The sequence below is a fragment of the Melopsittacus undulatus genome, chromosome 9 (genome assembly GCF_012275295.1).
Source record: "Melopsittacus undulatus isolate bMelUnd1 chromosome 9, bMelUnd1.mat.Z, whole genome shotgun sequence".
Classification (NCBI taxonomy): Eukaryota; Metazoa; Chordata; class Aves; order Psittaciformes; family Psittaculidae; genus Melopsittacus; species Melopsittacus undulatus.
In genome coordinates, this window is record NC_047535.1 from 42,953,639 (window position 1) to 42,970,000 (window position 16,362).

Sequence of the window (16,362 nt, forward strand, 5' to 3'; positions counted from 1 at the left end):
ACCTTATTTACTCAATGTTGTACAATTCCATTTTTTTCCTGAAAAAAAGTTTGTTCTGTTTACCTCAAGTCCTGATCAGTCTTAGGCTACAGAAGCTTTTGCTTTTAAAATCTGACAGCTGCTTAGTCAAAAGTTATTTTAGAATACTTAATAAATCCAAACAATTCAATTAATTCATTTCATTCAATGAGCTCAGTTTGTTTAGTTGTTTGCCTTTATATGTTGTTTTAACTGAGTACCTGAAAGTTTGATGTAGAAAACATCAACCATGTATCTTGCTTTACACATCTGAAGATAATATGCAAATTCTGTATATATAACATATAAATATCAGCTCCTGTTCTACATTTTTCAGGAAAGTAAGTTTCTGATAACTCATGTATGTCTTCTTTCTGAATACTATCCAATTCAGACTCCTAAGTTTCGTGAAGTCTATTTTTCAGTGAGGATTTGCAAACTGCGCATTCCTTTCATAAAAACTCTATATTTGACAGATTCTGAACACCTGCAGGTTCTTCTCTCTCCTGTTAATTCTGATATGAACTAGTTTGGCCTGTGTATATGAAATTGCATAAGTGCTTACATTTACTTAACCTTTCTTTGCAGGATGTGGGGATTACTGAATAGCTGTTATCCTGGGTTAAATCCTGGGAAGTTAAAGACCTTCCTTTAAATAACGAGGCATACTATAATAGCATGCATTAATCTCTTCTATTCCTTGTGAAATTGCACAGTAGTTTTGGTGTGTGTGCACAACTGTCCTGTCATTTAGAAATAGCTTCTCTTCAATGAAAGATTTTAGTTGTATCACAAAATGTCCAGAGGAAGCCACATAAATGCTCCGAGGGCTGGAGCATCTCTCCTACGAAGGCAAGCTGGGGTTGCTCAGAACTGAGAAGACAGGCTCCAGGGAGACCTTATAGCAGCCTTCCAGTATGTAAAAGGTGCCTACAAGAAAGCTGGAGAGGGACTTTTTACAAGGACATGTAGTGACAGGACAAGGGGGAGTGGCTTTAAACTGACAGAGGTGAAATTTAGATGAGACATTAGGAAGAAGTTCTTAACTGTGAGGGTGGTGAGGCACTGGCACAGGTTGCCCAGAGAAGCTGGGGATGCCCCATCCCTGTTAAATGAAATAAGCTGCATAAGCCACATGATTAAAAAAAAATAAGTAAAATCCCACAATAGCTAGAGAATACTTCAAACTAATAGCTATTTTAATAGGATACGTTGTTTTGCATGGTATTTATTTTGTTGGCATGTTCAGTATGAGACACCAACATGCTGATGAAAGCTTAAGTAGCAAAAGATCTAGGGGGTGAGAACGCTTTTTTATCTCTGTGTTTCCAAGGTCTTGGGCTTATATACAGGAACATTTTTCTCCTGAAGCGATGGGAGTCCCTTAATTATATCTGCAGCTTTCTCTGCTATCATAATAGTTGGGGCATTCAAATTTCCAGTTACAACACTAGGCATTATTGAAGCATCTACTACTCTTAAGTTTTCAACACCAATTACTTTTGTCTGGGGATCGACTACAGCAGTGCTGTCTGAAGGGTGACCCATTTTGCAGGTGCAGGAAGGATGATAAGCACTCTCTGCCTTCTGCCTTATGAAAGCATCTATTTCTTTGTCAGACTGAACATGGTTTCCTGGTTGAATTTCAGGGCCCTGAAATTTTTCAAAAGCTTTCTGAGCAAAGATCTCTCTGGTCAACTTGACACATTGGCGGAATTCCCAAACGTCTCTTTCTGTATGGAGAGAAAATAAGAAAACTGTAAGTACACCTTTAATTTAGTTATACATACAGAGTGCATGACAGAAAAAATAGCACCAAAGAGAAAAGGCTGGAGGGAAAGCCTCTCACTGCTGAAAGCCATAATAAAGTAAGATGTTTTTCAAAACCACAGATATACATTCATTGTGAACAAAACCATCACTTATACTCCACAGACCCAAAAGGAAATAGGTGAGTTACGAAGAATTGCTCTTTATTTCACTCTATCCACTGTCTAGCCAAGGACACTAGTCTCAGATCCATTCCTTCACAAGCAGAGGAGTGGATAAAATGAACAGTATGATGCAGCAAACATAAGAACCCTGACTGCATCCCCAGCAGGTAATTGTTTTATACAGTGCTTTGCACAATGGCCGCTTGATACTAGCTGCTTTTTATAAATAAGAAATAAATAACAATGCACCAACCAGCACTTCTGGTGTTGAGCAGATATGGAAATCTGATACTGAAACAGGCAGAAAGTGAGTTGACATCAGAGCAAGGAGAGGCTGCTTTTACCTGTTGACATGTAGTTAGGCTCAATGATCGGATGGTCATTTGGGTCTCTACTCCTCAGCTTTAGCCAGCCCACACTTGTGCTCCTCATGGGTCCCACATGGACCTGCAACAGCCACACTATGCTCAGGACACAATCCCACCAGACTTATTCCCAAATTCAGGATGAAGTTTATTTTTTCAATTTGGACAGTCTTTGCAAATTAAGCCAATGTAATCATTAAAGGGAGCTAATGGAAAATGCCATTGAACATTTTTTCTTTTTATATAAATTTGCAGTAAATACGATATTTCATAAGGGAAAGGAATATACCTGTCTTATCAACTCACAACTGTTCTTTTGAGATACAGCCATTCCCATTTATTAATAGCAGAGCATTCAAATACAGTCAGCAAGTAGACCTGTCATCACTGAAGAGATTAGCAGGAAGAAAAAGATATATCCAGGAACAGTTCCCCAGCATTAGCACACACTTTTGAATCAAGGCCATAGTCTAAAATGGGTCTTGGATTTGTTCCAGTGAATATGTCAGTAGCCTTGTACATTCTCACTTAAACCTCTGTCTAAACTGCAGTGGAAGAGGGAACACCTCAGTTTAGTTTTTGTACAGCATCTAGCGCAAAGGAGTCCTTAATCAGTCACGCTATGGTACTTCACTACTGCAAATACTTAAACAGCAGTTCAATTCTTGCCTACCTTTCCAGAGATAACAAGTAAAAATGTTGATAGCAGTATCAAACAACAAGCTCATGTTTTTTTCCCCATGTTGGAGGTTAAGCCAGCTCTTTTGTATTATACTGAACAAAATATTCTTCATTATATAACCAAATTATCAATATTTATGATAAAGCTGAAGCCTTCTTGCTAATCACTACAAAACATTACCAGAAGATGTTCTTCAACAGCTCACCTGGTAAGCTTCCATTGTGGAAGCAACCCGACCATGATCAATCACCTGAGAAGGGAGAAAGTGGAACTGAATGTCAGGGTGAGGAACCCCTGGTTCACTTCGGATAAACCCACCAGATTCTAAGTGGGCCGTCGCTCCCTCACCTAGAGAGTGTAAATGAGAGAGAATATGCCATTAAAAGACATCAGAAAAGCAAGAAATCCACTTCTTAACTCTTGATTTCACTACTATAAATAATTTGTATATACAGTGACAATTGCAAAGAACACAAATTCATTTTGAACAGCTTGTAGTTTAAGCAGCATGCATCACTTTCATCTTCTTTTCAATCACTAGATACATGTAAATATGCATAACTTTGGAAATTCCACTTATTTGAGAGTAGGATATTACAGTTATCTCACTGTAACTAGCAGGCCTAGCATCTAAGTCCAGAGGCAGATTTGGTCCCTAACAGATGTGAAGGGAACTGACTGGAGCATCCTGACACTAATGCACTGTATGTTCCATGACATGCGGTATAGTTATTTCATCAGTCATAGGTAACAGGCAGAGCCATCCCCACCACTGGCCCTGAAGGGGAGAGATTAAAAGTCTACCATGCACCTCATGTTATGTTATTTTTGTACCCATTTAAAGCTGTAAATTAGCACTCAATATTTACTTGCATGGCAAAAAGCCACATATACCTAGCATAAGTTGTGAAACACTAACAGCATAATTCAGATACTATAACTATTTGAAATATTCTGATTTAGAAAGAAATAGCAAGCAGGCTCCAGTTATTTCCCAGAACATAAAAAAAATTACATATGAAGGCTCCCAGACTTTGGAATTCCTGGATAAAAGACTGTAATAATTCTAAATCAATCAATGGTAGAATGATTGCATACGTTGTTTCATACCTGTAAACTTCCAAAGCCATTCTAGACCAATTCTCACCATGTTAACTGGCTTTTGTGCGTTGTACAGTGTAATAGGTTTGGTGCACTTTTGCTGGATGTACACTTCTAAATGATCTTGAAGGTTCTGGCCTACTCCTGGGGAGGAGGGATAAAGAAGGAGGGGTGGGAAGTTACGTATTTCACACTGAACAATTACACATAACATTTGCAACCAGAAAATAGCATAAATGGGAACTAAACTAAACTCAGAAGCCCAGTGATAACTAAAACCATATCAGCCTTTTGCTCATGTCAGAATAAGATTTTACATAGCATAACTAGAATGAAAATAGAAAGCTAAATGGCAGACACATCATTGTTCTAAAATTGCCAGATGACTTCTAAATACAGTACATGCTTTTCTAGTTTTAAGGAAAATTTCATGTTATTCCTTCTATCTTTGAATATATATGACAGTGTGAGTCTATACAATCTGTCGTGGACCAAAATTGATTTGAAATTCTAAATTATAAGTATGCTGCTTTATTTAAAAAGTATTCAGTGGCATTTTTCAGAAGCATTTTTCACTATCAAATGTAGTGAAGGAAGTGTAAGAATTTATTGCTCCATTCTAAAATCAATGCAGGTTTCCACTGATTTGTAACACATACATTTCAGTCCACACACCTGACAAAAAGACAACTTAATTCATGGATTCATTTCATCTAATGGTCTTTGAATTGCATATATAGGAAGATGTAAGGTTAAAAGAAATGAAATTACCAGGAAGGTGGCAAACAACAGGGATCCCCAGTTTTTTTAGATCGTCTGCATTGCCAATCCCAGACAGCATAAGCAGCTGTGGAGAATTTATGGCACCTCCACTTAAAATAACTTCTTTGCTGGCAAAAGCCTAAAATGAAATGAGCAGAAAAGTCCTAACATTATTAAGTCTGATCTGAATGCAACCAACATGTCAAGAGCTTCAAATGTGCTATTCTGATCCAGATTAGACACCCTTCCCTCAGATTCTCCTAATTATAAATGTATTCTTATTCTGCCAGGAGCTTCTGCAGAGAGAAAGGATCAAGCTTTCACTTTGATCATTTCTATATTCCCTTCAAACTGTATGTATGGCACACAGACATTCAGCTCAACCAGTACTGTGGCTGCCAAAAGACTCCTCTGCTGCTTGCTAGGAAAAAAATACCTATGACACTCAGATCAGTCAGCTAAGCATCTCTTCCAGTTTCAGTAACTATTTGTAAATTAAAATTGAAGCTCTTAAGGAAGATTTTGAATTCAGAGACACACTAGCTCAGAAATGATCGAGAGCTTGTTTTCTTAATTCAACCAAGACTAATGCCTGGTTTCATAGCTCTCTAGTCTGTAGACTGTAGTCCTCAGAAGCCCCTCAAACACTAAAGCACTACCAGGAGAACTCTGACTGCAGGCACATATATAGTTCTGTTTTGCTACCTCTTCCCTGTTGCCACATCTTTTACATTTAGGATCAGAACTATACCACTTACTTAGTGCTTTTCACTGTTAAAAGAGAACACTGCATGGAGTAAGAAAATATTGGGGCCCTCCTGCTTTCCCCTCTACTCCTTGAAAGAGGATAAATGTGGGTGAAATCAACGTTGTTCAAACTATCTCCTTCTATTCTAAGGAGGTGGCTCATGAACACACACACATTAGATGTACTCCATCCTTCCTCATCACACTTACGTTGCCTGTTGAAATGTAAGATGTTCTTTATATCCACCCCAAGTTTCTGAATAGAAATGGTTACATGATAGAAAAAGGATTTGAGATTCGCCTGTACTTAAGACAGAGTAACTGCACCACAGAAGAAACAAAAAGCAACATTTATAATTTATGCAAATTCTAATAATACCTAAGCTAGTCCAATGTTTTAAAGCAACAAACATTTGGAAAAATAACACCATAACTTATATCTGTTATTTCTATCAGCGTGGCCACAGTGAGGAAAAAATTAGATTAGGCACAAAATTCTGCCCCAAGCTTCTCATTAGCAAGCAAAACCCACAATAGTTCAAGCAAACATATCTGATATTGCTCATTTTCATTCTCTAATTTCATAGCTTGTAAGGTGCTATCATGAGTAGCTCCTTGGTTTTATTTTAGATAAGACATTTAGCTTCCAAAGCAACTTTAAAATGTGCTATTATTTCCTGGAGTATGGTGAAGTGTTAACAGATTAGCATGGAATGCATATTAAATTGTAGTAATCCTGTCCTTTTTGAATGACACCTCATCTATACAAAATGATGGTGAGTGAGACTGTTGCAGTATTAGGATCAAAATATAGTAAGAAGATGAATTTTGGTAAATTTTTTTCCACACTGTTTACGCAATATTGCTGACAGATAGCCAGTGCTAATGTGTTTTATTATTGTTTTGCTCTGGGCAATCATTACTTTGTTTAATACATGGCATATCTGTAAGTGCTGAATCCATACATAGATATGTATTTTGAATATTATACAAATATAACTCATTTATATTTTCTTAGGTACACACAGAACTGGTGCCAGTTTGTTCCAGGTAGTGTTCAAATGATGCTACTTGGGTCTACACTTACTGCAAAGTCAGCACTGTGGTTATTCCTGTTCCACATACAGTATTTCATTGTGCTTAAAGCTAACATGCAAAGAGTAAAAACTGACTTTGAAACAATTTTGCATGAGTTATTTAGTCTATGATACATTACAAATATTTGTCCCCTTTAAATGCACTTTTCTGCTTGAATCTGAATTCAGAAACTCCACAAATGTTCAGCCTACCTTCCCTGCTTTTATCAGAGGATTTATGGGAGTCCTGGGAGCTCTTAGTGTCTAGTGAAGTAACAACTAAGTCACTGGCTTGATGAACAGGTTTTGAATTGTGCTTGAATCTGATTTTAATGATCTTTTAACTTTACTGATGACTGATGTAAAAGAGATCCTACCTAAAATAGACTGTAAAATCAAGAACACTTTAATATAATCAAGTGTGTCACTGAGATGTTCTTAACTTAATCAAATAATTAGCTCTTCCATCCTGCAGGTATCACATTTTCCAGACACTAAAAACAGAGAAGCCCTGCAAGTTTGATGATGGAGGGGCAGGAAATCCTTTGAAGGTGTACTCTAAATATATATTATTCACTTCGTATAATTCATACATGTATTAATATGTATGAAAATTCATAGCAATTAAAGAATTTTATGGTTAAAGTCATCCAGTATTCAGAAGGTCTTTGATCACATTTAATCAGCTTTCCAACACTTTCTCCAACAGAAGTAATCTTGATACTGTCACTGCAACAGCAAGTAGAGACACTGTTTTCAGAGACATTTAAGAGCTCATTCAAATAATTAAATTTTCTTCGAGTTTTGTTTTACATTGTCAAAATTATTATCATTACAATCCACTTAGAAAAGAACAGATCTGTTCTGTGCATTGAAAAATGACATGTTCAGTCACAGAACACTGGTCTGTTGAGTCTTGTAAGCTTTGCTGAACTCAAACCACCAAAATTTGTACTGTCCTCCCTTTAGGATATTACTATTACCCTTTTTAGTTGTTTTATAATTGTTTGTGACTAAATATCTAATTATTAACACACAAGTCCGTTTTAGGCAATTTTCTGGTTATGTACTCCATAATCAGCTGTAATAGCAAAGTGACAAAGGAAATGGGAATATTTTAGGTCTTAATCAATGTATTGAAAGCTGCATAAAATGAACTGTTTATCCACAGTTAGGTTGTAATGGCAAGTGAAGCTTCCTTCCACATGACGTTGTGTTCAGTGGAAGTTGGACTGATACTAAAAAATGTTCATTCCACAAAGAACCATAGGCACATTTCATCATTGTGTTTCATCATTACTATCCCAAAACTCAGTATGTAATGCAAAATAAAGTGAAAGACTCATTGTTTCCCTTTGACTCATCCATTTAATTTTCCAGCTTTTACAGATTTTCCTGTGTCACAACAGCATTTTCAGAACTGTTTTTCAGAAACATCAGCATTTCAGCACCCTATTCAGGACACTGAGAGAGTACATGATTCCAAACAGAAACACTACATAATACTCAAGCGTAACATCAAGTTATGAGTTGCTCCCTCAGTACTAAGAGTTGGAAATATAATGGAGATGCTAATCTCTAACTCGATTCAGCTGAAGTATCATCTACTGTTGTACTGGAAAAAGACAACCCAGCATCTGAACAGCAGATATTTTGCATGTTAAAGTCCCATTTCTAATAAAATTTTGTTTTTAAAAAAATTGGTTTTGCTTTGACTCACACATTTCATAGTGAAAAATTAAAATTTCTTACCTTTTTCCTTTGCCCATTTTTCACATACTCAACACCAATGGATTTTGTTCCTTGAAACAAGATTTTTGTTACAAGTGTCTTCTCTGCAACTGACAGATTTGGGCGTGATATGGCTGGGCGAAGGTAAGCACTAGCTGTGCTCCATCTTTGACCTACAATATATATTTATATTGAACAACAAAACAGTCATGTTCAGTATTCATCAAAAACTCTGAAAACCTGTTCTCCTTCCCAAACTTAACTATGAATCAAGACTTGCATGGCAGTGCAAGTTTCAGTGAAATACACACTAGACTAATAGCAAGCTGCTGTGAAATGAATGGGGTGTAAATAGAGTGCCACAGCTGTTTAGTAATCTAACCAACAAAATGGCATTCATGCAGCTTATATGTTCATATTCCAAAATGCTTTCTGAGGTTCACTGGTGAGTCAGGAGCACAAATTAAGGACTCCTTTATGATTTACCTTGGTGCACAGTCATGTCCATCCAGCCAAATCCTTCTTGTTGATAGCCATTCATATCATCTGTGAAGGGATACCCAGCTTGCTGGGTTGCCTCCAGGAATGCATGATGAAGAGGATGGTTTGTTTTCCCTCTTGACACATGCAGGGGTCCATTTCCACCTCTATACTGATCTGGCCCCAGTTCATGTGTCTGTGCCTTCTTAAAATAAGGCAAGCAATGCTCATAGTCCCATCCGATAGCCCCTTCCCTGCTCCATCGGTTATAATCTTCTGCATGCCCACGAATGTATACCATTGCATTGAGAGAAGAGGAGCCACCCCATACTCTCCCACGGGGCCAGTACAGAATTCGGTTATCCAGATGCTTTTGTGATGTTGTGTGGTAATACCAGTTGTATTTCTCATCACAGAGGTTGTATGTTAATGCAGCAGGCATATGAATCTTCCACATCAGTCTTTTACTACCTAGAAGAGTATCTTTAGGGCCTGCTTCCAAAAGCAGTACAGTACTGAGAGGGTCTTCTGTCAACCTGTTGGCTAATACACACCCTGCTGATCCAGCTCCAACAATGACATAATTATAAGAGTTTGCCTTTTCAGAACTAATCTGAGAAGCTGCACGTGAAAATTTGAATTGTTGTTTGTTGATGCCCAGTATGTTCTTTAACAGAATTCCTGTTACTTTGTGCATCTGATTCACAGGACTGCAACATTTAACTCCTTTCATTAAGTATGACATCTTTCCTGGTAGTATCACTCTTGCAGAATTGCTAATTTCTACCCTAGAAAAGCAAACAAAAAAAAACTTAATTAAGGTGTAAGTGTTCATATAGTGCATGATCTCTACAATCATAGAATCATAGAATAGTTCAGGCTGGAAAGGATCTTAAGATCACCTAGTTCCAGCCCCCCTGCCAAGGTGTCAGTCATTTTCCAGTAAAAATGATGTACTTTACCTATTCTCTCTATCCAAAAAGTTAACAATAATGCCCATAAACCAATAAACATTTACTCTGGAATTTACTTATTATTCTTTCAGTGCAGTCTCTGCATCAATCAAGTGGCATACTATTTTGTATTGTATGCAGTCTGATTTTGATTTGCTTCTGCTTTCTGAGATAGATAGAAACATGAAGTATATCAAGCATTTGCTAAAACCAGACAGGATGGAAACCTTTGCTTACCCTGTAGTCCCTCTTCATCTGCCTCTAGTAGGTAAGAATTTAAAAAACCAACGATTTCACAAACTTCTCCATAAGTTTATGACACTCAGTGGTATTGCTTAGCCAGTTCACAACAATGGAAGTGCTGGGTCTGATCACTGTACCTTCTGCCAGACCATACCTAGGACAATGTCTCTACGAAACAAATGTGTGACAATGAAACTGGGTTTCAGCTACTCCTCAGGGACTGCTGGGTTTTGAAGCGTGTCTCCTAACATAGGCAAAGGCAAAAATCTGTTCGTCTGTGACTTTCTAACTTACTACTAAAACCACATCCTGCAGGAGTGCTCCGAGTACAGTCACAATCTTAACACCATCAGATCCTTACCCAAGGTTGGAAGGGCTTTTTTTTTTCTTAACTTCCGAAAAGCCTGTGAGCCTTGTAAGCAACACAGTTTTAGTTCCCTGTTGCACAGGTTCATATACTGGGACTAAATGCAAGATCTTCACAGCCTGAGTGTCATAGATACTGATGCTGCTGGGCATTCTGAAGTATAGAATCATAGAATGATAGAATAGTTAGGGTTGGAAAGGACCTTAAGATCATCCAGTTCCAACCCCCCTGCCATGGGCAGGGACACCTCACTCTAATCCATGTCACCCAGGCCTCTGTCAAACCTGGTCTTGAACACCACCAGGGATGGACCGTGTTCCTCTTCCTCTCTCTCCTTGAAACCACTCCTCTTGGTATGAACAATTATCCAGGAAAATGGATATCCTTGAGGTCTAAATAGTATTTCTTCCTGGCCCATGGCTTCTGTCTAAGCTGTTGCTGTGGATTCTAGAGACATCAACCTATCCAAAAGCTGTTATATTGTAATGCACTACCCATCCAAAAGACATAAGCAAGCTTTCTCCTGCAAAAAAACTGAATACTGTATTATATCTGTGAAAACTAATTTTTCAGAAATTAATTGTTACATTGATTTTCATATATTCAAGGGTTTTTTTCCTCACTAAAATATGCCTTAATGGATCATTGAAATAATCAGCTTTTTCTTATAAGAGGTGGAACAGAACTGTACTCCTTTTCTAGGGTGAAACACTACAATATAAAGTTTGTGAGAGGACACACGAGCCCTTAAGGCCAAACTCTGTATGCAGGCTGCTGATAAAGTTTTCCATGTAGAACAATATTTATTTACAGTTTGATGTACAATCTCATATACAAAAGTATTCTTTTTTCCTTTTGGGAAAAGGATGAGAAGAAGCACACATCTCTTACTCTTCTTAGGAAAACTTGTAATAGGCTGTACAAACCCTCAAAGCCATTCTCACCTGGCTAACTCAAAACTGGTCCCAGCTGAAGGTGAGGGGTTGTCTTTCTACAGGTGGAGGCTATTAAAGAACCTTATCTTGGAAGAGAGGGCTCAGCAGTTTCCTGTGATGCAGCAGGAGAGGATAAAAAAACCTCTCTGTTTATATGTGGGGAGCTTTTTTGAGTGTGGTGAAGAGAGTACAAATTCTGAAGTTCTTGTGCAACTGGTGAGTCATTGGCTCTTATTGCTGGGTTTGGTAGAATAAGGGCCTGGGCTTTGATAACCTGGGAAAGATAGTTTGTCCCTATAACGTGAGCTTTGTTGGCTTTTATTTTTTTTTATTGGTGGAGATTCACCATAGCAAGGTAAAATGATCAACATTACTCCCAAAAAAGTATAACCTCAGATTTTTTGATGCTACAGATATTCAACACTTAAGTACTGGCTGTTTTATTTTAACATGGTATCTATAAGGCTATTAAGTATTACTGTGCCGCTTAACCAGAATGACAGCTGTTAAATCTACAGTCTACCTGGTTCTTGGCTGTAAAAAGGGTAGATTCTGCAAACACCTGGAATCACGTCCAGTCAGGGACTGACTTTGGTAGTACTGGAGGCTGTAGTTCTATAGCTTTCTGTAGCATCAATAGTACTGAGTTCCCAGAAATGCTGTATCAAGTGACACTCCAGAAGCAGCATTGGTGTTACTGGATTGTTTGTGTCTTGGTTTATGCCAGAATCCTAATACAGAAGTCTACACCCTTTGCAAAGCTGATTTGTTAAGAGTCTCTTTCATGTGCAGGCTTTGAAACTCATAGAATTCAACTTTGTATTGAAGGGGTTGGTATCGAGGACTAAGATTATGAAATCCTGAAATTAGAACATGATTATACCGCTTTCTAGAGTAATCTATGTAGTTTGCTGAGCATGCATGGGTTTAGCGCTGTTCATCTTCTTCTACAGAATATAGTCTTGTGGAATTCTGCAGAACAAGAGAGCATCAGTCAAAAAATAAATGCATCTTTGCATTCAACTTTTCCTTAGTTTTATCTGGCTTTTTTTTCCCCCTGGAGGGAATTTACAACTACAGTTTTATGGTCACCTCTCTTAAATATCTTAGTAGCTATGACAAAACAGAATATGTAGAAATAAGCAGGTTTACACAACATGGTTCTACTGGAATGCTTTGTACTTACCACCAGCAAAAAGTTGGGTTTCGGACCTTAATGGATATTACTGCATGTCTTCATTGGAATTCTCACTTATGACCTCTTAATGAATATTTAGTAAGATGTTACTCAGGCATCAGTGAATAGACCTGCAGAAATGCATATAGAGCAACGTAAAATACATTCACTGTATTGCACTGTGGCTTCAAAATGAGGAGTTCATTTTTTAAACGTATGCATTTACAAGTATTACTATTAACCAAAACCTGTAGACAGTGGCATACGAGAAGGAAGAGATCAGTAACATCTCAGCAAGAAATGAGAACCAGGTAGCTAGAACTGGGCAGTGAAGTTGTTAAATGAAGTGTTTGGGGCTCTGTGCATCATTGTTAACATGATTCAGAGTGCAGTATGGGGTTTGAGTAAGAAACAAACCTTGAGGTAACCCATGTGTACCTACCATGGTACTCTAGCTCTCCAGATGCTGGTTTGTGAAAACAGATTTGGGTAAGGGTCAGTGAAGATGTGGAAGGTGAACTATGTGTTACCTGGGGTTTTTTGGTTGGTTGATTCTGTTTTGGTTTTTTTTGTTTGGTTGGGTTTTTTTTGGGGGGGGGGGTCGTGGACTGAATTGGTTCTCCCTCTCTAACAAAGCTAAGCAAAAGTTCTAGCATTCAGCCTAGAGACCTTGCTCTTAGACTTGCAGTCTACAAGAAAGAGAGGAGGGGAGGTATCCTGCATGCATAGGGTGGAATACATTGAAAAACCTGAGGAGTAATGAAATGGTTCTGTAGGTGGATGAGGTGGCTGATCTAGAAGTTACACGAATACCCTCTCCTGCAGATGTAGAAGGGGACCCTGTCCCAGAGCTGTCTAATAGCATGGGCAATACATAGTGTAGCAGAGGAGTGAGATCTTTGCTGGACTGGACCTTTACCCTCCACAGCACTGCGCTGCCAAATCCTGTCAGACCTGTCTGTGTAAGATGCAGGAGGAACAGCCCCGGGTAACAGCAGCTCTCACCTTCCTTCAATTTCTTCTCCCACTGCAGACTGTGCACAAGTTAAGTTCAGCTGCTGTGGAAGTGTTTTGGATTAACTTTCCATTCCAGTTATGCTAGTAAGAAAGTTCATCCAGTTACAGAAACCTTGTAAATTTCATTTTAGTGGCTGAACTGTCCAAGCCTACTTACCTCACCATTTCCTCCTTTAGGAACAAGCGTATCTACCGGCCCAGGGCACCAGGCTGCTGTGAACTCCTGTTCGGGGAGCCCGAATCAGCCCTTGCACCACACAAAGCCTGGGGGCCAGAGCGGCCCTTCCAAGAAGGGCGATTGCGATCCCGTCCCGGTCCCTTCGGCACAACGGGGAGGCCTCTGCCTCCCTCGGAGCCCCTTGTGGGTGTGTGGAGCCGCGAGAGCCGCGGTGCTGAGTGCCGGCACCCAGAGCCTCCTCTGCCCGCCGGCTGCGGCCCCGCAAGGGGGGTGGTCCCTGCTAAGGGATGGGGCCCCCGGAGGGAGGCTGCGGAGCCGGGGCCCCGCTCTCGGGACTGGCTTGGGCGGAGGAGCGGGTGGGACTTCCCACAACCCTAATGGAATGCACCCTTAAGGGAATGCACCCTTTGGCCTCTGTCAGAGTTGTCAGAGCGACTTCTGCCACTTGGAAACCGGCCACAGCCACAGCGGGGCGAAGTCCGCCTGCTCCCACAACCTGCCTGCAGGAGAGGCCGGAGCGGGGGAAGCAGCACGTTCTCCCTCGGCCCGTCAGTGGGATAGACAACAAGCATTACTTTTGCTTAAACTAGGTCGCCTCGGCTGCAACTGCCGCTTTCCGTGCTGGGAGATGGAAGGGGGTGAGGTGAAGCGGGGAGCTGCTGGAGGGGCCCGGTGAAGAGGGGTCCCGCGGGCTGGTGTGTGCTGTGTTTGTGCGTGGATAGTGTTCAAGGGCTGTGCCTGTAAGTTGAGCTGAAATTGACAGTTCAAGGCTTTAATGGCGACCCTGAACTGTGTGATGCATATTTCCGAAACAGGTTACTTTGCAAGTGAGCTATTGCCCACCCACTCCAGTGTGCGTTACCTAACTCCTTACCTCTGCAATGACCACTAGCTGTTTGTAGCAGTCATCACTGGGAAGCGTGCGTTCAACAGTTTTCAACAGTATCCCACTGGGTAGCAAAAATGCTAAGAATACTACAGGCCACTTCCACACAACTTTTCTGCTGGCTCTTTAAGTATCTTCAGTATCTCCCGCTTCTGTACAGGCAAGTTCATGGTAGGCTAAACTGCATTCAAAGATAGTGATGAGGAGAAGATCCCATAACATTTATTGGGAAATGGCCAAGGATTGTGTTTGTGCAGAGTCAATGCTACTGTGTTCCTGTGAAAGTTGGTCAAAGAACTCTCTAAGACTCAATTTAGGGTTTTAGAAAGCAGGCATCCTTTATTGCAGCGCAGGACATAAAGGGGATTGTTCCACCTCATGTGAGCATGGTGGTTTAACTATGGAGGTTCTTTATTAGGGTAAAACATGAATATGCATTAGTTTTCCAAGAAACCATTAACATATTCATAATTTTCTTAGAACTCGCTATTCTATGTTAATGGTTCATACGCATGTGCACACAGCCTCTTAGGTGATTGTTGCAGGTCCTCTGGTGGTCTTCAATAGTCTTTCTCACTGTGTCCATTAGATGAGCTCTGTTCTCTGGCTGTTCTCCATGACTATGTTTCTCAAAACTTGCTCATTCAAACATTTTGGTCTACTTTTGTTGCTGTTTCAAGGGCATAGTGTCACATGACTTCCTTTTATCTTATTGTCCTGGGTTCAGCAGTAGCAGTCATTTTTTCTCCTTAGTAGCTGGTGCAGTGCTGTGTTTTGATTTTGGGGCTGGGAACAATGTTGATAGCAGCGATGTTTTTAGTTACTGCCCAAATGTTTGGTTTATCCAAGAACTTTCTGAGCTCATGCTCTGCCAGAGAGGAGGGGAGGCCGGGAGGAAGGAGAGACAGGACACCTGACCCAGGCTAGCCAAAGAGGTATTCTGTACCACAGCACATCATACCCAGGATGTAACCGAGAGTTACCTGGAAGGGCTGGAGCTCTGGGGGTAGGAGAAGGGATCGGTCAGTGCTCGGTCGGGCAGAGTGGGGTGAGTTATGGGTCAGTGGCTGATGAGGTGTTGTATTCTCTTCACTTGTTATTTCCTTTATCATTATTATTATTAGTAGTAGCAGTAGTGATTTGTGTTGTACCTTAGTTACTGGACTGTTTTTATCTCAACCCTTGGGAGTTGCATTTCTTTGGTTCTCCTCCCCATCCCTCCAGCAGTGGGGGGGGGGTGTGGGGTGTGGTGGTGTTGTGAGAGGGAAACTGAGGTTGTGTTTTAAAACATGACACTTATCCAGACAAGATGAATTTACTTATTCTCTATCAGGGTGGCCAGACTTTGCCAAGATGGATATCAACTGCTCTTGAGGGCTTTCGGAGAATGAACCTGAGTAAGGATGATATAATGAAAACTAATCAAGATTGTCATAACTTGCACTCTCTCCTGACATTTTGTAATGACAATAGTCTCTGCTACAGTATCTTCACTATTGCTCACAGGTGTTGATTATTTTCCCAAGTCCTTCCTTATCTCTCTCCTTGGAATGTATTGGATGACTAATAATTCTCTGGGATAACTTCTTGTTAATGCTTTTGCTCTTAGATAGAATCATAGAATAGTGAGTATTTTTGAAGCACCTTGATAACAGCAGGGATTAAAAAAGCCTTTGAAATGAACTGTGTCGTGTGGCACAGTAGATCATA

The 16,362-nt window shown here is 40.0% G+C and overlaps 1 protein-coding gene across 1 annotated transcript; it reads right to left on the reverse strand.

Moving 5' to 3' along the window:
- Positions 1 to 1,163: 1,163 nt before the first annotated feature.
- Positions 1,164 to 14,047, reverse strand: CHDH (choline dehydrogenase). The gene is made up of 9 exons (XM_005145816.4): positions 13,746 to 14,047; positions 12,581 to 12,702; positions 8,903 to 9,684; positions 8,438 to 8,589; positions 4,872 to 5,001; positions 4,110 to 4,244; positions 3,205 to 3,347; positions 2,297 to 2,399; positions 1,164 to 1,751 (listed from the first exon to the last, which is right to left on the reverse strand). The coding sequence occupies exons 3-9, from the start codon at positions 9,639 to 9,641 to the stop codon at positions 1,333 to 1,335; spliced, it is 1,821 nt and encodes a 606-aa protein (XP_005145873.2). The 5' UTR covers positions 9,642 to 9,684; positions 12,581 to 12,702; positions 13,746 to 14,047; the 3' UTR covers positions 1,164 to 1,332.
- Positions 14,048 to 16,362: the final 2,315 nt, after the last annotated feature.

Bases quoted from the DNA above. Each gene is read 5' to 3' on its own strand.
- CHDH (XM_005145816.4), bottom strand. From the start codon at position 9,641: ATGTCATACTTAATGAAAGGAGTTAAATGTTGCAGTCCTGTGAATCAG. The intron at 3,348-4,109 runs GTATGAAACAAC...TACACTCTCTAG, and splicing joins ATGGCTTTGGAAGTTTACAG to GTGAGGGAGCGACGGCCCAC. The intron at 1,752-2,296 runs GTAAAAGCAGCC...CTCTCCATACAG, and splicing joins GCCTAACTACATGTCAACAG to AAAGAGACGTTTGGGAATTC.